This window comes from Juglans microcarpa x Juglans regia, chromosome 2D (assembly GCF_004785595.1).
Source record: "Juglans microcarpa x Juglans regia isolate MS1-56 chromosome 2D, Jm3101_v1.0, whole genome shotgun sequence".
Taxonomy (NCBI): Eukaryota; Viridiplantae; Streptophyta; class Magnoliopsida; order Fagales; family Juglandaceae; genus Juglans; species Juglans microcarpa x Juglans regia.
In genome coordinates this window covers 35,122,824-35,148,647 of record NC_054596.1, presented here as the reverse complement: position 1 = coordinate 35,148,647, position 25,824 = coordinate 35,122,824, and the positions used below count along the sequence as shown (strand labels likewise).

General features: G+C 38.3%; 1 protein-coding gene across 2 annotated transcripts; it reads right to left on the bottom strand.

The window, feature by feature from the left end:
• Positions 1 to 3,573: 3,573 nt before the first annotated feature.
• LOC121250211 (protein EFFECTOR OF TRANSCRIPTION 2-like) lies at positions 3,574 to 18,614 on the bottom strand. Of its 2 annotated transcripts, none has more exons than XM_041149233.1 (3): positions 18,442 to 18,614; positions 17,478 to 17,846; positions 3,574 to 5,123 (listed from the first exon to the last, which is right to left on the bottom strand). In XM_041149233.1, the coding sequence occupies exons 1-3, from the start codon at positions 18,535 to 18,537 to the stop codon at positions 3,747 to 3,749; spliced, it is 1,842 nt and encodes a 613-aa protein (XP_041005167.1). In that variant the 5' UTR covers positions 18,538 to 18,614; the 3' UTR covers positions 3,574 to 3,746. The 2 variants fall into 2 exon arrangements, with proteins under 2 accessions (XP_041005167.1, XP_041005168.1); XM_041149234.1 differs by having other exon boundaries at positions 17,478 to 17,836; positions 18,442 to 18,600.
• Positions 18,615 to 25,824: the final 7,210 nt, after the last annotated feature.

The following is a 25,824-nucleotide window of genomic DNA, read 5'->3' as shown; positions in this document are numbered from 1 at the left end:
ACAATGGACAGCTTCAAGCTTTAAGGACTATTCTTTTGTGCTTTGAAGTCGTTTCGGGGCTCAAGGTGAATTTGGGAAAGTCGAAATTGGTCCCGTAGGGGAGGTGGATAATATCAACCATCTAGCAGAGTTGTTGGGGTGCAAAGTGGCCTCTCTTCCTATGAAATACCTCAGATTACCATAGGGAGCCCCGTTCAAAGCAAAAAATATTTGGGATGGTATGGGAGAAAAGGTAGAAAAAAGATTGGCAGGTTGGAAGCAGCTCTACCTATCAAAAGGGGGGAGACTGACTCTCATCAAAAGTACTCTCTCAAATCTTCCTACATACGTTCTCTCATTATCCCTTTATCGGTGGGTGTGGCCAATCAGATCGAAAAATGTTTAGGACCTTCTTGTGGGGTGGCATGGGAGAAGAGCATAAATTCCATTTAGTGAGCTCGCAAAAAGTGTGCTGCCCGAAGGAGATGAGAGGCTTGGGGGTGCGTAATTTATTCTTTTTTAACAAAGCTCTCATTGGGAAGTGGCTATGGAGATTCCAATCAAAAGGGGAATCGCTATGGAGATTGGTTATTGATCAGAAGTATGGTTATGATTGGGGAGGTTGGTGTTCTAAGGAGGGTAGGGGTACTTATGGGGTGAGCCTCTAGAAATTTATTAGGAAAGGGTGGAAGGTGTTCGAAAAACACATTATTTTTTAGGTGGGAGAGGGTACAAGAATCAGCTTTTGGTTTGATGTATGGTGTGGTGAGAGAGCCTTATTTTCTGTTTTTCCTGGAGTATTCAGATTGGCGGGAAATCAGCAAGCCGCTATTTTAGATGTAATGAGTCGAGCTAACGGTAATGTACATTGGAATAATCTAGAAACTCGCAGGATTGGGAGGTGGATGAAATAGTGAATTTTTACAGCTTTCTTCATTCCAAGAAGATAGGAGGAAATGGGCGAGATAGAATATTGGAAACACTCGAGGAGCAAGAAATTCTCAGTTAAATCTTTGTATAAGGTGCTGGCAGCACACCAATCTAGTGAGTTTCCTTGGAAGGGTATTTGGAGAGTCCCCGTACCCCCTAGAGTTGCCTTTTTTACTTGGACTGCAACATTAGGAAAGATTTTGACTGCTGATAATTTAAGGAAACATGGTGTAATTGTGATGGAGTGGTGCTACAAGTGTAAAAGCAATGCGAATCGATTGAGCATCTTTTTTTGCATTGTGAGGTGACAAGGGAATTATGGGCAGGTATTTTCAGCCAAGCTGGGTTGTCTTGGGTCATGCCCAAGAGTGTGGTGGATCTCTTAGCATGTTGGAATAGAAAGCATCATTGCTCCCAACTAGCAGCAACGTGGATGATGGTTTCTTTGTGTCTCCTGTGGTGTATTTGGATGGAGCGCAATGAGAGGTGTTTCAACAACAAAGAGATAACTGTGGGGGAGTTATGAAATTTTTTTGTATTTTCTTTAGTCCAATGGTTTGCTACTATTGTATTAAAGGGAGGGAATGCCTATGAATTCTTGCTTTCTTTTCAACTTTTTAGAATGTAATTAAGTCTCTTTTATATACTTTTTGTGTACATGGGTTGTGCCTAGTTTTGTTAAATCAATAAAGTTTCTTACTTTAAAAAAAAAAAAAAGTCTTTTGCAATTGTCTGGGCTACAGATATAATAGCCTTCTTTGGAATGTATGCATGGAAGGTAATCTTCAGACATGATGAATTTGGTTAACAAAGAAAGACTAGCAATCATTAAGAAGGTAATAGTATTTTCTTATTATTGATGATGTGATTTGTCAGAATTATCTGCACCTTGCTAACAATATGAAGTCTATTTTTGTAGGAACCAATCCTTGTAAACTGCAGTAGGGGGCCCTTGAACCACTGATAGAAGAAAAATATTCGAATTTAAAGTACTTCAATTTTATTGTCTTAGGATGAGCCCTTCATGAAACGTGGGCTTGCTGACATGAAGAATGCAATTGTGGTACCTCACATTGCTTTGGCTTCCAAGGTAATATTGATGGAACGATATCCAAAGTTGCAAGCTTAATGCTGAATAGTTACTTTAAATTCTTGTTTTATTTCGGAATTAATATAGAGTCACATAAGAATCGAGCCGAAGTTACTGAACCCAGTTGAGCATATGTGATGATGTTGATGATTCTAAACCACAGGCTAGGGCAGATCAGCTTTCAATACAACCAGAGTCTCTCAACAGAATAGATCTGTCTACTATTTTGTGCCAAACTTTAAAGAAGCTACCTTTATAGTTATAAATTTTTGAACATTTATATTGTGTATTACAAAGCAGTGTTGTTCAGCCTGACAAGATGGTTAATCTATTCACAGAATCACAACAGGTATTAGTGAAAAGGAATTTACTTCAGGCACTCTGTTTTGGCAAGACCATCTAACAAAAGATTTCATTCACAAGATAAACGGTAGATGCATATGTCAATAAAAGTTCTCTCCCTGCTCTTACAAGTCTGGCATTGGCATTTCCTAGAAAATGAAAGTCACAAAATGTACTTTAATATTTTTTGCAGACACTCTGTTTTGTGGAAGGTGTTTCAAAAGAGACTGCCCATGATGCTCATCTAATTCACAAGGTAACATATCTTTGTCAGCCCTTCTTTTTGTCTGCCTTTTTAAGGTATTTTGGTTCTGGACCCAGCATCAGCTTGGCAATATTCCTCATAATCACTTACTGGTCAATATTATCAAACAACAAAGTTTGATTGATTCAACATGTGCAGGTAAAAATATGTTGAATGTGGCAATCTCTTGTGGTTTTAACATTTTTTTTTTTTTTTTTGGCTCTGAGTTGAAATACAAGAATACAAATTGCTGATAGAAGAACATGCTAATGATTTATAATTCATATATTATAATTTTATATTTTATAATGTAATGTATAAATACCAAATAATGTAATATGTAATGAATTGCATTGTGTTGCATGCATTTTAAATATTGTATTTCTTTTTCTTAAATGCATTTAGGTAATTAGTTGTTTCTAACTTAAGTTATTTTTTACATAAAATTTAACTTTCCATTTTGATATATTTTTATTATTATGGACAATGTTCAACATACTTCTTGAAAACATTTATTTTATAAAATTAAACAAATAGAGTTTGAATGTTACATCAACATTTATTTTGTGAAAAAATGTTCATAACGTGTAGACTTTTATGTAAATTAAAAAAAAAAAAAATTGTTCAAGTTTTTAAAAATCCGGATTCATTTGGATTCCGGCCCGGATCTGATGCGGGTTAACCCGGTCCAAGTTCTGGCCCGGGTTTGAAACCCGGGTTCCCGGACCGAAACTAGGATAAACAGTCTTAAGAAAATCAAAGAAAGTTTAAGGGTTTAATGAAGGTGCTACTCACACAAAAATGGACAATTAAATGGGTGAGAAAAGTCTATATCTTTTCTAGAAGTAATTAAAATTAAAAACACGAAAGTCTATCTTATCTTCCCTCCATCCCGAAGGGACGGTAGGGGTCTTGATATGCCAAAAAAGTTTGACTAGAAAAGTTACAAAAAAATAAAAAAACAATAAAAAAAAGAACATAGTATGGCTTTTAATAATGTACAGGAAGCATATAAATATAAAGAAAATGTACAACCATGAACCATGCCTCAACTTCTATTAGGATACAAGCCACAACATCATTTGAAATACAATAAAGATCTGCACAACATATCGTTAAATGGATATTTCCTACTAGGCAATCTTCGGGATATGATGAATTTCAGAAATAGGAGGAATTAGTGATTCTCCTCCCCCTGTGCTGCTCACACCTCTTCCTTCCATGAGCAGGAATCCTCATACAGATAGACCCATTCTGTAAGCTGACACCACATGTGAGAGAAGTTATTTCTGAGCCAAACCCAGCTGAAGAACTATCGGCCCTCATGCCTTTATGTTGCCAACACCTTTTATTTCCTTGGACTGGTTGCCTTCTACACTGAGAACCATTGTGTAACGTTGCTCCACATGTAGGGGCACTAGTGTTGCCATATTCATATTCACAAGAAATGAATTTCGAACCCGTGTCAGATAAATGGGATTTGTCTTCTGCTGCTAACTTGGAGACCAACCCGTTCACTCTGAGCCCTTTGTGCTCATCACACCTTACTCTTCCTCTAGCTGGTTGTCTTGTACAGTAAATCCCATAACCTAAATCCACCCCACACATAGTGGTGGTGTCCTTGCTGACAACAGGACTCTTTGAGGAAGCTTGAGTTTGAACCACTCCAGGTTCGCGTAACGCAGAGGAATTTTGATCACTACAACTGGAATCGAAGCCCGCCTTGTGCACATTTTGCCATTTTCCTACTGTAACTGACTCAGAAATAGATCCACGTATTCTCATACCTTTATGCTCATCACACCTTACTCTTCCTCTAGCTGGTTGTCTTGTACAGTAAATCCCATCACCTAAATCCACCCCACACATAGTGGTGGTGTCCTTGCTGATAACAGAACTCTTTGAGGCAGCTTGAGTTTGCACCACTCCAGGTTTGCATAACGCAGAGGAATTTTGATCGCTACAACTGGAATCCAAGCCCGCATTGTGCACATTTTGCCATTTTCCTACTGTAACTGATTCAGAACCTAGTGTGCTCTCTGATTTACCTACTGTAACCAATGTTGGGACCAACGTTGGGATGGACCCATTAATTTGCATCCCTTTGTGTTCAGCACACCTCTTTCTTCTATCAACCGGTGGCCTTCTACAAACCGAGCCATCACCTAAGACCACCCCACAAAAACTAGTATTCTCTTCTATGACAATACTTCTATACGATAAAAACCTAGGCAGAGATCTGCTAAATTTGAATACTGAAGATAGGAAATTGTTGCTCTCTTCATCAGCACAGGCACTCAATTTGTTCTCTGGTGATGGCAGCTTGCGTGCTTTGATGCTAATGCCTACTTGCTTCTGACCAAATGGAAGAAGTTTTCTGACAACATTGGGAAATTGAGTAGTGTTTGCAGCAGTTCTGTCAAGTTTCCGAAGGATATCAGTTGGTCGTCGTGCACCATTATTGCTTGTGTTCCATGCATAATCAAATCTATTGAGAAGCTTATCTTCTGTCTTCTCAGCCTCTCTCTTGTTTTCCATCTTCATAACAAGCAAAATAAAGAAAAGAAGAGGAAATGGTCAAATACTTATATTACAAGCAAAATTTGCATCAGACCTGCTTCCATACATAAACGCATGCATGCATAAACATACATACAGGCAGGCATATAACCACAACTCATTTTGCATAATCCATCCAAATGTGATCAGTATATGTAGAGGCATGAGTCTCTAGAATGTGATTATGCATAGAGATTTGATCCATCCATGTATGTATATTATCCCCTGAGCCATCTTTGAAAAGGGTAGAAAAACTTCTTATAAATACAGATTCCATGGGTACGGGTGTAAATCGGTCTAAGGGGGATGATCATTTTCCCGGACCGATCACCCCTAGTAGAGGACCAGACCTTTTTAAAAAATATATATATTTAACTATATTTAAAAAAAAATTATTAAAAAAAATTATTAAAATTAAAATTAAATGAATTATTAATGTGGACCATATAACTAACTCATTAACTATATTTATATTTATGATGTTGATAGTTACTACTTACTAACTTAGACTTTACTCTTTAGTATGCATAATTATTAATAATGTCCCACATTTTATATATGGTTAATGAATATCATATAATTTTATTGTAAATAGATTATTCATACTTGCTTGCAACTTAGGTATTTAAAAAAAAAAAATTACCTAATTACTTTGATTAAGTGTAAATAGTAGAGTATGTATGAATGTAATATGTATCTACATATATTATCATATGATTTATGATACAATATTATTAATTGATAGTATATATTATTTAACATTTTATATGGTCAATGATAATAGATTAGATGAAAATTACATAATTAACTTATATAATTACTATATAAAAATAATATATTATATTATTAAAAAATAAATATTTCAATCGGTCAGTTTCAGTCCTGTCCGATTCAAAACTTACAAACCCCAGGACCAGACCGAATCCCTTTGGTCCCACACATTGTGGACTGAAACCACCCACACCAAATTTCGGTTCGGTCTGGTCCAAACCAAAATTGTTTCACCCCCATCCATGGGTACTGTCAACCATTAGCATTCTTACTAGAGTCGTGACTATCTTCCGAAAGGCCCCAAAATAAACACACAAAAACACACATCTTCACATTTTCCTTTAAGAAATCCTCCCAGTCCCCCACCACCCCAAAAAAGGCACAAAACAAATGGAAAATGATGAATAGGAAACTAAGACGATAATTGATATATTACTCTTTGTAATTGTGGGAATGTTCAACAACAACCAAAGAAAGAAAATAAGTCTACTTTTTTTTATGAGTATAAATAAGTGTGGACTTGAGCCTTATACTGAGTGGTGAGTATAGGTGGCATATAGAATCTCACATTACTTGAGAGGGAAAAATCTTTGCACTTTATAATGATTCCAATGAACTTCAATTGTACTATCGACTAGTTCTTGAGTATGTGTAACGCCCTCAAATTCCGCTTGGGATCGAATGGACATCCGAAGCGTCGGAACATACAACACAAGGTTATCTACCCCCGTTTGAGACATATAAGATGCAATGTTCTTAACATGCATCTAGCATTATACAATATTCGTAGCGGATAATTTTTTTTTTCTTGAGCAATACTATGCACCAAACTTATAATATCTCAAATAGTTAAAACATAATCCATACATACTTAACAAAATAAACATCCACGATTACAGCATGGGTCTCAGAAGACTGTAATCTCAAAACAACGGAGACCTGACTTCATAATTACATTGCCAAAATACACTATTAGGCTAGTTCGTTGAGTAATTCGCGTAACTCGACTAACGATGCCGGAATACTATCCAAAGACCTAACTATGGAGGCTGTAAGCTCCGTGTTGCGTCTACGACATCTAGACAACCTCCTCCAGTCTGCCAGTGTCTGCTCCCTACTCTGATCCTGACACATCACCTACCATTCGAGAGGAATGGTAGTTGAGACTATCAGGGTCAGCAAGTTAACTGGAAACTTCCACACATGTTAATGATGCATACATGCCCGTAAAAGCATGAATGCATAATCAAAGTCGTAACATAGACTGAAACTGAAACTTAGCTTGACATGACATGACATGACATGACATGTACGTGGACTTAAAACATCACATAGACTAGCAACATAGCATGAACGTGAACTTGAAACATAACATGGACTTGAAACATAGCATGAACGTGAACATACATAATTTGAACATGATTTTGAACATAACATAAACCTGAGCATAACATAACATAAACGTAAACTTGAAACATAATGTGAACGTCAATATGTCATAACATGAACGTGACCTTGAACATAACATGAACGTGAACTTGAAACATAGCATGAACGTGAACATACATAACATGAACGTGAACTTGAACATAACATGAATCTGAACATAATATGACATAAACATGAACTTGAAACATATTTTTGTCTCATGGGGTCACCATGATAGAGTAGTCTTATCTCATGGGGTTACCATGATAGCGTATTCTTATCTCATGAGATTATCATAATTAACATGAACTTGAAACTTGATATGAACGTAAACTTGAACATAACATAACGTGAAACATGATTTGAACGTGAAATTCATGAACTTGGAATCTTATTCAATAGATTTAATTAATAAAATGACCATATGGGTGCTACACGGGTCCCCTTGAGCCGTGTGTCCCTGTCGATTACCGCATCACAACACAGATATCTATACCAGCTGTGAGTGCGTTAATACGTACTCTACAATTGTTGTGGCCCCACGTATTCTACGTGTCACAATCGTTGTGTCTCAAGTAATGTATGCTCCACAGTTGTTGTGGCCTCATACTTCATACTCCACAGTTGTTGTGGCTCCATGAATTATGTGCCACACTTGTTGTGGACACAAGTAAAATAAAGTATGGCTCCATCAGCATTAGTGCCTGACGCACTCTGATGACCAGCTAGTTAGGTCTCATTCGCAATCTATTGACTGTACTTCGTCAACCTAGGGAATTTCACACCTATTTAGACGCTCAAGTGTGAACAAATGAGTTTCACTAAGATATTACCACGTCCTAGCGCTTAGGGTTGTGTTTGACATAAATAACTTAACAAGACTGTTCTCGAGATACACAAACTGTATTCGAGACGGGATGACATGAATACAAAATGACAGAGGTCCTGACGTAGCATAACATGACATGAATGTAAGACGACAGACATGACATACTTTGATACATAAATGTAACAGAAAATATTTAGTAACATGACATAACATGTAACAGACTACATTTCATAACATGACATAACATACATGTAATAGATGGCATACGTAATGTGACATACTTGAAACAAATAGTAACATGTGATAGAATATATTATGTAATAGATACTTATCAAAAAAAATATATTATGTAATAGATAAGTATTTCGTGACAGAATAATTCGTGTAATAGATTTTTTTTTATAAGTACTAAGCAATTGTATTGATAAAGATAGGCATAGCACAAGTACACCGGAGGTATACATATGAGTAAACTCCAAAAGTCTTCCAATGAGCGTTCATGATCCTCAAAGAATCTACCATTCCTTTCACTCCAAATACACCAGAAAATACAAATAGGCGCTATCTTCCACACTGCTACAATCTGTGGTGTCCCTGTGATCCCTCTCCAGCTAGCTAGTAATTCCACCACCATTCCTAGCATTACCCATGCGACTCCCAAATTGCTGAAAAAGTAAGTCCATATGTCTCTTGCAAAATCACAATGTAATAGTAAATGATCTACCGTTTCTCCACTATTTCTGCACATACAACACCAATCCGTAATTATGAGTCCACGCCTTCTTAAGTTGTCCATGGTTAGTATCTTCCCTAAAGCTGCTGTCCAAACAAAGAACGCAGCCTTGGGAGGTGCCTTACTCCTCCATATGTTCTTCCAAGGAAAATAGAGCCTATCTTGAGCGGTAAGAATGTCATAAAAAGAGTGTACCGAAAATTTCCCATTCTTGGAAAACCTCCATTCCATCATGTCGTCAGCTGGACCTGCGGTAGTGATGTTATATAATAAGCTGAAAAAATCCACCAGCTCACTTACTTCCCAATCTTGTGCCTCCCTAGTGAGATTAATGTTCCACTCCTATGAACCTTGTCTAACCACCCTCACATCAGCCACCATAGCTTCCTTTTCTCTTGCAGTTCTGAAAATGTTAGGATAAGCATTTTTGAAGGCCATATCTCCCACCCACACACCATTCCAAAAGCTGATTCTACTGTCCTCCCCCAAACACAGCCTAGTATTATTCGAGAAAGTCCCCCACCCTTGCCTTATGTGCTTCCACAACCCAACCCCATAAGCCCCCCTCCCCTCATTAGAACACCAACTCCCCCTTGCACACCCATACTTCGCATCAATTACCCATTTTCATAAGGCTTCCCTCTCATGATTATAACACCACAACCATTTTCCTAGTAGAGCCTTGTTAAAGAATCTAACATTGCGAACCCCCAACCCACCAGCGCTCAAGGGAGTACATACCTTATCCCATCCAACTAAGTGAAATTTAAACTCATCCCCTAGTCCACTCCACAAAAAGTCACGTTGGAGTTTCTCAATTCTGGATGCAATACTTACCGGGAGGGGAAAGAAAGAAAAGTATGTGGGAAGCTTAGATAGCGTGCTCTTGATAAGTGTGATCTTTCCCCCTTTCGATAAGTATAACCTTTTCCACCCGGCCAGCCTACGCTCTAGTTTCTCTAACAACTCCTCCCAAATTGTGTTGGCTTTAAAATTTGCACCCAACGGAAGACCAAGATACTTTAACGGCAATGAGGAGAGCACACATCCCAATAAGCTGGCCAACCCACTAATATTTCTCACCGCACCCACTGCAACCATCTCTGTTTTAGCAAGATTGATCTTTAACCCGGAAACTGCTTCAAAACAAAGTAAGATAGCTTTTAGAGATTGAATATGTCCTGCATTATCCTCACAAAACAGTAACGTATCATCAGCAAACAAAAGATGAGAAATAGTGATGGAGCCATGGTTAGAAGCCCCCGCTGAAAAACCTGAGAAAAACCCCCCCTCTACAGCCGCCAGCACCATTCTACTAAGTGCCTCCATCACGAGGACAAATAAGAGTGCTGAAAGTGGATCTCCTTGTCGTAGTCCTAGCGAACTATTAAAGAAGCCCACCGGGTCACCATTTACCAAAACTGAAAAGCGAGTCGTCGACACACAATGCATTATCCACCCCTTCCATTTTTCCCCGAATCCACATCTACCTAACAAATAAAATAGAAAATCCCAATTGACATGGTCATAGGCCTTCTCTATGTCCAACTTACATAAAATATCTGGTACCCCCAACTTAAGCCTACTGTCTAGACATTCATTGGCTACAAGAACTGAATCCAGTATTTGTCTACCTCTCACAAAGGCATTTTGAGACTTAGAAATGATCTTATCCATTACTATGCTCATCCTATTGGCAAGTACCATGGCTATTATCTTGTATATGCCGCCCACAAGACTAATCGGCCTGAAATCTTGCACCTCTATGGCACCCACCTTTTTACGGACAAGTGCAATAAAAGTAGCTTTTAAACTTTTCTCAAATTTTCCAAACAAGAAAAATTCCTGAAACACCTGCATGACATCTCCTCCCATCACCTCCCAGCAAGTTTGAAAAAATGCCATAGTAAAGCCGTCTGGACCTAGCGCTTTGTCCTTGTTCATTTTTTTGACAACGAGTGGTACCTCTTTCTCTTCAAATGGTCTCTCCAACGAAGTCATGCTGTTTTGATCAATGGCCTCAAAAACTAGACCATCCACTTTTGGCCTCTATTCATGGGGTTTTGTCAACAATCGTTCGAAATGTACAGCAACATGATCTTTAATTATGCTTGATCTGAGGATATACCTTCATCTACTGTCATGGACTCTGTGGCATTAAACCTCCTGTGTGAGTTTGCAACTCGATGAAAGAATTTTGTGCATCTATCCCCCTCCTTGAGCCACAAAGCTCTTGACTTTTGGCTCCACGAGATCTCTTCCATTAATATCAACTTTTCTAACTCGGATAATACTTGGCCTTTGTGTTCATTCTCATCTTCAACATCCTCCAAACTTTGTAGTTCTTGTAGGAGATTTTTTTTTTGTAATATTACATTTCCAAAAATCTGGTCATTCCATGACTTTAATTCCACTTTCAAAGCTTTCAATTTTCCAGCCAATATCTTACTTGGAGTGCCCTCTAGTTGATATGAATTCCACCAGTGCCTAACCAGTTCCACAAACCCTTCCGTCTTTAACCACATATTCTCAAATTTAAAAGGTCTTCTCCCCTCGGAATACCTCCACAGTCTAACATTATAGGAAAGTGATTAGAACATACCCGTGGAATTCTCTTTTGGCATACATCTGGAAATTGCGTTTCCTATAAAGGAGATATGAGAAATCTGTCCAGCCTTGACCAAGCTTGGTTATTAGACCACGTATAATCACCTCCCATAAGAGGAAGGTCCATAAGTTCTAGCTCAGATATTAGGTCAGAAAATTCCAACATTGCGTGATTATTTCTCCCCTCCCCGGATCTTTCACTGGAAAACCTTATCACATTAAAGTCTCCACCAATGCACCAAGGAACCTCCCAACAAGAACATAAACCAGCCAACTCATCCCAAAGCAAACGTCTTTCGCTATCTAAGTTAGGTCCATACACCCCAGCAAAGGCCCATACAAAACCATCTACAGTATTTTTTAAAAAACATCCCACCGAGTATTCTCCCACAAATTCTTCCATATTCTCCACCACCCTTTTGTCCCACATAAGCAATATACCACCCGAAGCCCCTATGAAGGTAAGTATGACCATCCTACATATTGACAACTCCAAATATTCCATATGGTTTTTCTTGTAATAAGTTTCAGCTTCGTTTCTTGCAAACAAATAATATTCATCTTCCATTGTATTAATAAGGATCTTATTTAGAGGCGTTTGTTAATCTCATTCAACCCCCTTACATTCCATATCAGAATTTTTGGCATCATTTAACAATCATAACAGCCCTCCCTTTATTCCTACCACGACTTGCACTCCCCTCCTTACTGTCATAATTAATAGACCAATCCAGCCGCTGCAGTTCTCTGTTTCTTTTTGACATTGCTTCCTGTTGATAATGGCCTGCCTCAATGGTTGTTAACAATGCCCTAAACTGATCTGCATATCCCACACAGGAAATCCCCACACAACTCTGTAATTCTTCCACCTTTTTCATAACCCAATCTACAGGTAAAGGATGCATAATTCTTATCGGAGAGGGATCCTCCCGTGCAGGCTCTTCAGTCTCGGATTCAGCATTGAATAAAACCAAGGAGCCTTCACCTTCCCCCTCCCTCTGCTCCTTCTCCTTTACAGTCACCAGTGTTCCCATATCTTCACTATCAAACCCTTTCTCACCCTCCCTCCGCATGTTCTGTATTGGCCCGATATTCTCTAGCTCTCCATTGATCTGCGACTCGTGGTATTTCACCAGCATGATCCCTTCCTTCATCTCCTACCTTACTCCCCAAAAATTCCCCCTCTTCCATTTCCAGCTCCAGCAAAACCACCACAGGCCCTATCGGCTCACTATTTTTTTTTCTTCTTCCTCCGGGGACGGCATCGGCTCTGACGGGCCACCGGATGACTCCCCACGGGGTAGTGACACTTTCTGTGTAAGTGGTGGCTCCGTCGTGTGCGTTGACGCCATCGTGTGAAGCCCTCCCGAAATGCCGATTTCATTTTGGCTTTTGGGTCTCCAAACCAGATACAGGCCTTCCTCCTTAACCGGGCCTTACAACTGCCCAGCTCCCTTTCCCTTCACCACCCCTCCAACAGGCCTTACTCTTGACCCAAGCCCACCCCAGCCCACGCCATTATCAATTAATGATCCACACCGTTTTGCTTCCTGCCCCCTGCCCCCCACTCCGCACTGATTCTTTCCCTCCTCTTTATCCTCCTCTATATACCGAATTAAGCCAAACATCTGCCTCTGCCACTCTCCCACTTAAGCCTGCATCTCTGCCAGCACCCGAAGTATTTCTTCCTTATTTGGGCAAACAACTCCCCTACCATCGCCCCCTCTATGTTGTACCTCTGCAAAAATGGCATCCTCACACCTGCTAGGGTTAGCAACAGGCGTCAGTTTGGGTTTCTATAAAGCCTCCTTATACGACTACGACGAAGGTTGAGCTACCGACGTCTCTGCCATCTTCATTGAGGCCACTCCAACGTGACGGCCTCCTCTACCCTCCACCTTCAAAACCTCCACCATTTTCCTCCACGCCTTCCCCTCTCTACCTTCAGGAATGATAATGCAGTTGCGCCGGCCCCCATGTTTGTATTCCACCAGGGCCATGAAAACCCCTTGTGCATTGGAGCTTCTTTGAGCTATGAAGCCCCTATCACCTTCTCTGTGTGCTGAGTAAAAACTCTTTCTCCCTGACTTTAAGCAATCCTCCAGTGCTTTTGTGAACCACCATGTCGTGGCTAACTCCAGATGCAGATTCTTAACCCACTTCCATCCCCTCTCAGCAATATGCACCCATCTTCCCTTCCTTACTACCTCAAAATTTTTAAAATCAATACTAACAACATTCAATGTAACCATGTTCTTTCCTACACTTTCTAAAATCACTCACTCGGTCTCCCATGAATAGAGGTGAAAAAATTTCGTGTAAAAACATGTGATGATACGGCATGGCATATATAACAACATACGAACAAAAACTGCAGTTCCCTTAGCCATCACCCATACACAGTAAACTGATAGTAAGTTAAGAGCTAACTTATCTCAATCGTTGTGTTCTACGAGAATAAAGTGCGAAACATAAGGAATTGAAAATAGTGATTCTAAAAATTAGAAATTTAATTACTAACAATTAGAAGCATATAAAACAAGCTAACTTAAAGTAAAATTACCATTTAATCCTCTATAAGTGAGAAAATGACTATTTTACCCCAAATTTAAGGATTTTACATCCTAAATCTAAAAATTTCTAAATTCCTCATGTAAATTTTGTCCGAAACTCAAATATTAATTCAGAAAAATTTAAAACAAATCACAACTATAGAAAACACATTATGGCCGAAACATCCATAGGATTTTTCCCTTGATTTTTGTCACACTTCTTCTAATTTCAAAACTCATGATCAAACCAAATTTTTACAACAAATATCTTCCTATCCTAAGTTTAAAAACATACTTAAAACATCAAACAAGAACTTACTAATCATCAACCCAAAACTTATTAGTAAAAAAATCCAAACTTTTTAACTAAAAACAAACATTTGAATCATAAGTTTTGATCTTATTCAAAACATCTCCAAGAGTTCCAAAAAATCAAATCTTACTTCTTATATATTTATAACATCATCTTAAGATCAACCATGTTTTAAATGATCAAACAAAAGTCACCAAAAATCACAAAATAACACTTGGAGTTTTTTATTTTACACTTAGTCCAAAAACAGAAACTTTTCTCTCAACTAACTTTGATCAATCGCTTGATCCATGGCTTAAAGACATGTGATCTTCAAACTAAAACATCACATGGATTAAAAATGTGTCCTAAAAAGATCCAACCATCAAATTTAAAATCACATGGTTAAAACTCAATAAAACATAGATCTAACCGAAAAAATCAAATCTTAGGCCTAACCGAAATCCTCTTGCATAGAAAAATCATATCTTTAAAACTAATATTAAATATTTTCAAAATAACATCATAACATGTATATAAGAGGCATAGAATCATCAAATAAAAATATCAAAGCCCTTGAAGTAAGATTAAACCACGAAATAATCAAACTTTCTCAAAACAAAAACTGTTTTTCCACTTCCAGTTTTCAAGTTTCTAGATCTAAGTAAATCTATCATAAAAAACTTTAGTCATGCAATAAAACCTCAATGAACATTCATAAACACATGCTAACAACACTCCATTAAATTTTCAGACCAAAATATGTCCATTAGCTTGGTCAAAAAGTCCAAAACATAACATACTCTCCAGTTTCACGCTCAAAATGACATTTTCATAGTTAAAAATACTTTTGACTGATTAAATGAGTATGGAATGAGACTAATAAGATATCCACGGAAACTACACTTAAATATGAACAACTTTTATGAAAGAGTTATCGTGCCAAAATACTTACAAAAAGTCAAAAATCTCCATGCAAAAAGACTCAGAAATCTGTCCGAGAGAGCTCTTTTGAGTTTCTCTCTAAAAAGGGATGAAGAAGTGATAAAAATGAGTGAAATGTGTCTTGTACGGCTTTAAACTCCTGGAGGGAAAAGTTACGGGCTTGAATGACCCTTAATTGGAGGTGGCTATGTGACATAGAGTGGAGAATAGAAAGGGGCAAGGACTGCCTAAAGCAGCTGTGAGATATGGAGGTTGATGGAGGTAGATTTCTCCTTCACATCAAGACACTATTGCGTGCAGCCAATGACAGTGGATGGTCTACCATGTGAGGGAGGAAACTTCTTCAAGAAGCTTTGCCAAGGTGGCCAAATTCGTGGGCCTCAACCAAGTGGGCTTCAATTTGGGGTTTAAAGGGGGTTTGGTTAGGGTTCAAGATGCTATCAAGCCCAAATTCAATTTTTCTTAACCCAATCAAATTTTCAAGGTTTAAAAGGTTGGATAATGATGTCATAATAATGATTTAATTAATTAATAGCATTTGGAAGTAATTTAATCTAGTGATTAAACACAATGCTATAAATCGGATTAAAAAGGGTTTAAAGAACAACTTTAGGGTTTGGGAAACCGTTTAGGGTTTCGGTTTCAACCAAGTTTTTGAGGTTTCAATTGGATCCCAACCATTTAGGATTTCGCTAGGATTGAAACTCTCTTTAGTCTGGCACAATTTAGTTGATCAGATGAAACAAAGTTTTGCTTAGGTGACATGATCTCACACCTTGATTTCCTTCACAAATATATTTAATGGTTCCTCTTTGTGCCAAGTATCTAATATTATTCACTATGTGTGCCTAAGATCTTGTCAATTATCTAAATAAAACTTCTCTAACCTAATTTAGACATTTCACACTGTGATTTTAAAAACACTGCACTGGGTGCGCTTATCGAGGTTACTATTCACTCCCAAGAAAAATGCATAATAAACTTAATACTAAAAAATCCTAAATATTCATATTAATCTATAGTGAAAATCGTTTACCGAAATTCAACCCCGAAGTATCCCTAAAAATAATTTCACAATTTTGAACAGGCATTTCGTCCGAAATTATGAAAATGGGCTATTACCCCATAAAATCCTAAATAATCAACCGAGTCTAATGGCGTAGATCAAAACACATTCTAACATTTCTAACTACCTCAAATAATTAAACTCATATTTCTAGTACCATAGTAAATGATAACACTAACTATGTTGACAGACTAAAACCTGTGCGATTGGTTTATTCGTAAAAACTTATGGGATTTTCACGAGATTCCTAAAGTCAATAGAAATTCTACCAGTGAATTTCTAGTGGGTTGTTACAGTATAGGCCCAAATATGACTTAGACGTCCCTTGGAGTGTTACAGTAACTTTCTTTATCCAATCTAATCGCATCAGGTCCCTTTTATGTTTTGTGAATGCCTGAAGCACTTTAAGTTTACCCTTTAACCAGCTAATGATACTAGGTCTTTACAAGAGATGGTAGGAAGTCTTTTGTGATAATCAATCGCATGGGTGCCACTAGTCTCAGTCAGTACTATTGATACCAACACAGAAGAATGCTAACCAGAAAATTATGTCATATATCACTCAATAGAGTCAATGGCAACAAACAAACACTTCAACAGACAATGGAATCTGACATAAAATGTCAAGGTAAGACTTCAATATTTAGAGAATTAGGCGGAGGATTTGCAAAATACCCTGGAATAGGTGAAGTTGGTTTAAAAATAAGGGCTAGCAGATTTGGTTACACTTACTATAAATCAGATCCATACAACGGAAAACAGAAAAGCAACTAGTAGTATCACACCAAGTAGATTCCTAGGAACCACTTCGAGTGTGAGAAAGAAGTAAACATTCTAGGTTGCTAAATCTGACTTTTCTTGTTCTCCTATACCCCATGAACTTTAAGTGACCGGTTTTGATCAAAACCTCTAGTAGATACAATCACAGAAATTGACTGGCTCACTATCAAGATTCATTGAGGAATGAAGCTTATGATCATTTTGCGTATATTATAGGCCAATTTTCATCTAGCTTTGTGAACCTATTCTGTTCACACGATTGCTCCCTTCTTTCTACAAAATGCAGTGCTCATGAAAATAAATAACAAAACCAAGAAAAGATGGACTAACCGGAGCCCATCTAAAAACAATGGAGCAGCGTCGTGAAAATATCTCCTCAAACAATCCGGGCCCTTTCTGGAGAGATACACTCCTAGAGTCATTTGGTTGACCATTAAGGTAGCTATCGCCCAAATGAGCACCTCTGCTGCCATACCGCTGGAGTCGTCTCCTAACATTGTCAGCCTGACCAAGGTAAACCACGACTATGCGGTCTCGATTAAGTCTGCCAACCTCACGCCCTAACCCGGTCCGAGACACAGCAATCCCAAGCTCATATACTCCAGGGCCAAAACTTTTAGGAAGGTTGTGAACCCTGTACCTTTCAGCTCCTTCCTTTCCCAGTGAATGGTCTTCCCAATCGGAAGGACCTACAAGAATCTAAAAAAGTTGAACCAAAAATGAAAATATTGCACCTAAAAGAGCTAGTACGCCCAATTTAAACTAACATATATATACGTAGAAAGCACAATTTGACGACCCTCCCTCCAGCATTGGACCAGCATGTTTGATAATATGTTTAGAGGTTTGTTATTCATAATTCCGCACATCACATCACAGTTTTTTTATTTTTTAAATTTTTTTTAATTTTTTTTATTTTATTTTTCTTAAATTTATTAAATTCTTTTATTCTTCTATGAACCTTTGATAAATGAAAAAAAATTAAAAATATAAAATAAATATAATGCGTAGAGGTGATGAATAGAATTTTTTATATTTAATAAAAAAGAAAATAATCCAAGACGGAATCAGAGTTCAATAGGCAATTCTCAACAAATTTAATAAAGTGAAGAGTCGAGATTTGAGCAGTGCTACAGATAATGAGTGCAAGTCGAAAAGGTACACGTGATGTTGAAAATAATGCGCATAAACATCGGGTTTAGGGCATGTCGAACTCACGTTTTTTAAATCGGGAAAAAAGACAGTAAAATTCCCATTGATTTCATGGAGAGAGAGAGACTTTTGAAGTTTGAACCTGCCATTCGGAGAAGACGGGGTCGTGCTTAGTCCGATTCCAGTCCTCCCTCTTCAACCTGGCGGCAGCGACTGACGACTCGTCGCTTGCTACCATTTTCGTTGGCCCGGCGATCGAAATGACCACTGTTGGTCATGCTGTTTTGTAACCGGTGAGAAATTATTACTACGAGGGCCACTTTATGAAAAAGCTAATTCCGCTGTTGGTACGACAATTTTTTTTTTATTTTTTTTAATTTAATGATTAAGAAATTATTTCTTTAAAGATATTGTAGATTTTTTTAAAAAGTTTAAGGATATAAAAAACTAATTAAAAAATTAAAATAAAAAGCGCTGGGCCTTATGGTAACCCCCACCTTTGGGCTACACCCTCGATGGTACAGCGCACACCACTTCATCCATGGGCATTGCCTCCTTTGAAAAACGAGGTGATAGAAATCTATATATAGAAATAAAATAATTTATAAATAATAATAAAATAATTTATAGATAATAATGAAATCATTTAAATTAATATATTTTATTAAATTTTTAAAAATATGAGAGAAAATATTGAATAAAAATATTATAAAATTATAATATTGTTAGACTATAATTTTTTAATATTATTTTTATTTTCAAAATTAAAAAAGTTGAATTTTTTTTGTCCTTCGTTTGAAAGTTTGGGTGAGCTATAATGATTAAATAAAAAAGTTAAATATTTGAAATTAAAAAATATTTTTATTTGAATGATATTTCAAAAAGAAATGAGATGGGATGGGTTCCCAAACGAGACTTAATGAATGTTGAAAGTTTGGTTACACATATGAGATGAAAGTTAAATAAAATATTATTAGAATATTATTTTTTAATATTATTTTTATTTTTATATTTGAGAAAGTTGAATTATTTATTGTATTTTGTGTGAGTGTTTGAAAAAATTGTAATGATTAGATAATATGAGATAAAATGATTTGTATAATCAAACTAGGCCTAAGTCTTGATTTGGTGGGTGAGCACCTGCACCTTGCCTGCCCGGCCCATCCAACCGCACCCGTAGGCTACCGAACAGGCTACTTGCAGCCAGTAAGTTTAAAACATAAAAGCTTACTAGGGACAAGCCTAAAAAAAATCCTAATTTTAACCTCATTTTTATTCTCTCCCAAGTCTTCTGCTACTCAGCCTTCCTTTTCTTTTTTGTCTCCTCCGACTCTCTATTTCTTCTTTATCTCCTTCTCATCTTTTTCTAGTTTCTTCTCGTAAACCCATGGCCATAGCAGTGGGTCACTCAAGTTGGTTATGGTCGAGAGACCCACAATCAAGCCGTAATCGAGTTTCTGTGATCCACGGCCATGGTTTGGCTGTCCTTCTCTTTGTGAGGTCCACAATGGGTGGACTTCAAGAACCACCATGGCCACAACAAGACGTGGCTTTGGGTAAGATGTTCTTTATCGCAAATCTAGTTTTTTTTTTCTTTTTTTTTTTTAATTTCTAGGTGGTTATATGCATTTGAAGTTTGATCTACAATTTGAGATTTGAATGTGAGGGTTTGGGGTTAAATTTGTGGGTTTATATATTTGGAATTTGGCTAGGCAAAGTACGGATGGTGGGTTGAAATATCCGCTAGTTGTTTGATGGGGACAGGTGGACAGTGGCTTAGGGCAGGGTGGAAAATGACCACCCTGTCCAAGTAGGTGTGGGGGTTGGGGGATAATTCTACCCGCAGCACCCTAGGAAGTTTCCATGTATTCTTTTTTATTGGCATTGGGTGTCTAAGAACAAAGTTTTGATGAATTTCGTGAGTGCATAGACTATCTAAGCGAAGTTTTCCACAAATGCACTAAAGACAATGTGCACACAAAGTGTTTGTAAAACACCTTAGTAATTGTGAGTATCTGAGAGTCTTTTTGTTATCTATTTTATAGTAGAGTATAATATTACAAGAAGTATATTGTCGTTAGACACATTGATTTATACATGGAAAGTGTAAATGCAAGAATATGAATATTGAACTAAAAAAGGAATTATCTAGCCGTTGCATGTGATGGACTTTCCTTTGAGAATTTGGGTAGTTGTTGCATGAGATGGTAAGTCTTCTAATTGTGTGGATTCTATAGTTGTTGCATATGCTTCACTTGGTAACTCTTGTGATTGTGTGGTTTGAGTTGATGATGGTTGACTATTGTTAATATGCCTCCACAAACTGTGCCAAGGTACGAGGCCAAGTTTAGTGCAAAAAGAAAAGAGAGCCGGGCATCCAAGTGGTTTGGTAAAGAGATCAGCAAGTTGTAAAGAGATAGGTACATGACGAGTATGAAGAAGACCAAGGGCAACACGTTCACGAATATAGTGGTAGTCAATCTCAATGTATTTGCTTCGAGCATGAAAAACTAGGCTAACGGTCATGTAAAGGGTGCTAAGATTATCACAAAGCAATAAAGGCGGTGTGTTAGCTTGATGTTGAGGTCACAAAGCAAGAAGGAAATCCAAGTGAGTTTAGCAGTGGTTTGAGTCATAGCTCTATATTTAGCTTTAGTACTCGAGCGAGAAATAGTATGTTGCTTCTTTGCAGACCAAAAAAAAAAACAGTTACTGTCGAGAAAGACACAATAACCAGTCGTGGAGCATCGGGTTGTGACGCCCCGACTCCCACGTACAAAAAAATAAGGGAATCGTGACGTCAGGATGGTGACAACACGGTCACGCATCCCAACGAAATGTGCTCAAGTGTGTGTGCAACATGCAAAGGTGCACAATAAAAGTCGCAGCGGATAATATAAATAAGTCAACTAAGTATCAAAAATTTAAATACAAATATTCAACACAATTTATCTTTAAAAATATACAGTCATCCCAAATATAATACAAAAGGTAAATACATAAATTGATAAAAACATAACTCACTAAACAGGAGCAATCCCAGATCACTCCTCCAAGGGAGCCAAGCTAAGGCTCGTCATCATCATCTGCATCAAAATCTGCGATACCATAAAATGGTACCACAGGTAAGTATAAACCAAACAACTCTCGGGATAAAAATACATTAATGCAACCAACAATACGACAAAATACATTTAGTCATAAAATACCATTTTTTCCCAAAAAAATGATTATTTCCAACACACGCCAAAAATCCCATTTTGGCCCAAAATATCCTTAAAACATTTTCCCATAAAATGATTCACACAAACACCCCATTTATCGGACACTGTAGGCGGGAATCGCAGGCGGGACTCTACCACCGTCCCTGCTTACCACCATCCCTACCACGTGCACCGTAGGCGGGAATCACAGGCGGGACACAACCACCATCCCTGCTTACCACCATCCCTATGGCGTGCACCGTAGGCAGGAATCACAGGCGGGACTCTACCACCATCCCTGCTTACCACCATCCCTACAGTTCCTTTATACACAATGAATACTTAACAGAGCACTGTAGGCGGGAATCACAGGCGGGACACAACCACCATCCCTGCTTACCACCATCCATACAGTCTCTTTTCGTTTTACTCACATGAGAATCCAATTCCAATAAACACATGAACATGTATGCAATCATGCGAAAACCCAGTTTTCTTTACAAGCATGATCATGCATGCAATATGCGATGTACATGAACAAGCCATAACCAACAACCAACAACCACAATTCACAATGCAAACAAACACACAACTCCGTCCACAATCCATCCGACCCCCGAAACTCCTCGGACTCAGTCCGGCAAAACAAACCAATTCACAGATAATATGTGTTAGTGCAAAAATATATTTAAATCACGAAAGTTCTTTAAGGAAAATACTTACAGTGCAATATAACAATTTTCGAAGGATCACGAAGTTGCAAGTGGTGATGTCTGAGCAACACTACAGTGTAAAATACACTGTGGCCGTGGGTCACAGATACCCACTTTTCAACGAGGACAAACGAAGACCCAAAAATGGTAGGATAGAGCCTAGGGAGGTCGGTGAAGCCAATGGTGGTGGTGGTTTGCCGTGGGTGGCGGCGAAATGGGCGGTAGAAGACCAAAATGCCCAAATCGGAAATGTAGATGGTGGAGCTTCACCGGTGACGGATCAGAGCTGGGGTTGGGTCCAATGGGTTGCCAAGAGGTCGGGGATGAAGTGGTAGGAAGATGGTGGCTAATGGTGGTGCGACGGCGGCGCAACGGCGGAAAGAGTGCCGTGGCTTCGAAGGGCTACTGGTGGTTAACGGCGGCACGGATGGAGGTGAGGTTGGTGGGGTGAGGTCGCCGGCGGCTGGGGAAGTTAGCGGGCTGGGCGGTGAAGGCCACCGCCGGCTCACGGCGGCGCTGGCGTGAAAGTGGCCCGCGGCTTCGTGGGGTGCGTGTGGGCTACCGGCGGCGAGGTAGGGGCTGAGATTTGGGAGGTGAGGTCGCCGGAGGGAGGGGGAGCTGGTCGGCCGGGCGGTGTCGCGCACGGCGGCGCGACGGCGGCGGGCTGGGGGAGAGGAAGAACGGACGGAGAGAGAGGGAGGGAGAGGGAGTTGCGCGCGGGAAGGAGAAAAATAAAGAAGAAAAAAGAAAAGAAAGAAAAGAAAAAGGAAGGAAAGAAAAATGGAGGGAAAAGAAATGAGGTCCAATCCTCATAACTTGGGTCACAAAAATGATCCAACGGAGATGATTTTAAAACCACAAGTTAAACAAAATAATTTAAACGTAATGGTAAAGTCAAATTGAAATAATTAAATCCCACAGTAATTAATTTAAATATTAAAAGCAATTTAAATGCATAACAATAAATAAATATTTGGAAAGCATATAAAAATAATTTTCACCAAATTAAAATCATAGAAATAAACTTACTAAAATTCCAACCAATTTTAAAATAAGAGGATAAATTTTTGAACAATAAAAAAAATAATCCTTCAGTAAAAATACACTGAAATACGGGGTGTTATACGGGTGAGGGAGCAACCAGCCCAATCTGCATCAGAAAAGGCATAAAGACCAAGTGTAGAGTTGGAACTGAAATGAAGTCCAAAATCAATTGTACCTTTCACATATCTAAAAATACATTTGACCATTTTAAAATGAGCTTTAGTAGGAGAGTGCATAAATTGAGATACAAAATTAACATTGTATGCAAGGTCAAGACAAGTAGGAGTAAGATACTGGAAAGCATCAACAAGGCTGCGATAATGGGTTGGGTCAGAGAAAGGCGTTGTTGATTGAAGGCGTTTGATTTTAGCCATCATGGGAGTGCCCATGGGCTTATAGTCAGTCATTTGAGCACAGTCTAAAATGTCTAGAGCATATTTAGCTTGGGTCAAGGTAAGGCCATTAGCAGTTTGAGCAATCTAAATGCCCAAAAAGTAATGGAGAGAACCTAGATCTTTCATCGAAAACTCACTGCTAAGAGTTAAAATAAATTCATGTAGGAAATCAATGGAGGAACCAGTGAGTAAAATATCATCAACATAGAGTAACATAAGACAACCACAAGCAGAACGATAAATAAATAAAGAGGAATCAGCAGTGTTGCAATGAAAACCATAAGTGAGTGAAAAATTGCTAAACTTATCAAACCATACACGTGGGACTTGTTTTAAGCTATACAAAGCTTTGTTTAACTTACAAACATAGAAGAGTGAATTAGGTGAACAAAACCTGGAGGTTGATCCATGTAGATGGTTTCATGGAGGTCTCCATGGAGAAACGTATTTTTGACATCCAACTGACGAATGTTCCAATGGTTGATCAGAGCAAGCGTGATAACAATCCAGATAGTGCTTAGATAAATTACCAGAGAAAGAGTTTCATGGTAGTTGATACCATCTATTTGGTGAAATCATTTTGCTATTAAACAAGCTTTCAATCGATCAAGGGTTCCATCTGCATTGACTTTAGTCTTAAAAACTCATTTGCAACCAATAACAGCCATAAAGGAATCACGAGGAACAAGAGTCCATGTATTGTTAGCATACAAAACTTGCAATTCATCAAGCATAGATTGGGTTCAACGAGGGTGAGTGAGAGCAGAGCATATGGTTTTGGGTTCTTTTGGTATATTGGAGAGGTCATGGAGGTTGGCATACTTGGGATTGGGTTTGTAAATACCGGCATGGGAGCGGGTGATTATGGAAGTAGTAGGGGATGGTGGACCGTAGGAGGCGTCACCCAAAGGTCAAAAATAGACAAGGTCGGGTTAGAGGGTGGGGGTAAATGAAGGTTCCCGACTGTTTATAAGAAAAATTAAGTTCATCAAAATAACATGACGAGAAATGTAAGTACGACAAGTAGGTGGGTGATAGCATTTATACCCACGATGCCGATCGCTAGAGCCTAAAAAGACACATGGCAAGGTTTTTGGATCAAATTTATTGTGCTTGGTGTCCTAAGTACATGGATAACATTTGGAGCCAAAAACACACAATGACCTGTAATCAAGGAAAGTTTCATAAAGAATTGAAAATAGTGATTGTAAATCTAGAGCAGTAGTGGGAAGACAGTTAAGTGAAAAGGTAACAGTGGCAAAAGCTTCAACCCAAAAATGTCTTGAAACACCATTGTGGAAGAGCATCGTCATTCCAAGTTCCCGAATGGTATGGTGACGATGTTCCACAGCACCATTTTGTTCAGTGGCATAAAAGCATGAAAACTGGTGAATAATGCCTTATTTTTTAAATGAGAGGTAAACTAAGTATTAGCAAATTCACTACCCCCATCGGTTTGAAAAATTTTGATTTTTTTATTAAATTGACGTTCTACATATTTTTCGAAAAATAAAAAGGCTGGGAAAAAATCATATTTTTTTTGAACCAGAATAAATCACATAAATTTAGAAGTGACATCAACTAGACATGCATAACAATGAAATTTACCAACAGAAATAACAGAGGCAGTTCCCCACAAGTCATGATAAACTCAAAAATAGCATGAGTTAAACTAGAAGAGGATAAAAAAAGAAATTTGCTCAATTTGCCTAACTGACAACTTTCACAAACAGACTGAGATTTATTGGAGCCAGTAATTTGAATAAGTTCTTTGGATTTTAGGATTTGGATAGTAGAGGCCTAAAGGTGACCCAAACGTTGATGCCACATGTCTTCAGAGGTAGTCTGGAAACGGGTGGAGAAGTGCACTTCGTAAGGTGCAAATAAGATGTAAAGATTACCCTTTCGATGTCTGCCCATTAGGACATGGTTGGTCTCTCGTTCCTTAACAACAAAACAAACACCATAAAATTCACAGTTATATAGATAATCATTGGTAAGTTGCCCAATAGATAACAAATTTTTTGCAAGTGCCGGCACTAAAAGAACATCATGTAACTTAATTCTAGTGTTACCATGATTTGTGTGATACATGAGTAATAGCATGGGAGCTACCATCCCCAATAATAACAGCATCAGTACCAAAATAGTGGCGTAAATTTTTAAGTAT

Coding starts and splice junctions, on each gene's coding strand:
- LOC121250211 (XM_041149233.1), bottom strand. CDS start 18,537: ATGGTAGCAAGCGACGAGTCGTCAGTCGCTGCCGCCAGGTTGAAGAGG. Junction 17,847..18,441: donor CCGTCTTCTCCGAATGGCAG/GTTCAAACTTCA, acceptor CAACTTTTTTAG/ATTCTTGTAGGTCCTTCCGA. Junction 5,124..17,477: donor TTGTTTTTAGATGGGCTCCG/GTTAGTCCATCT, acceptor CTTGTTATGAAG/ATGGAAAACAAGAGAGAGGC.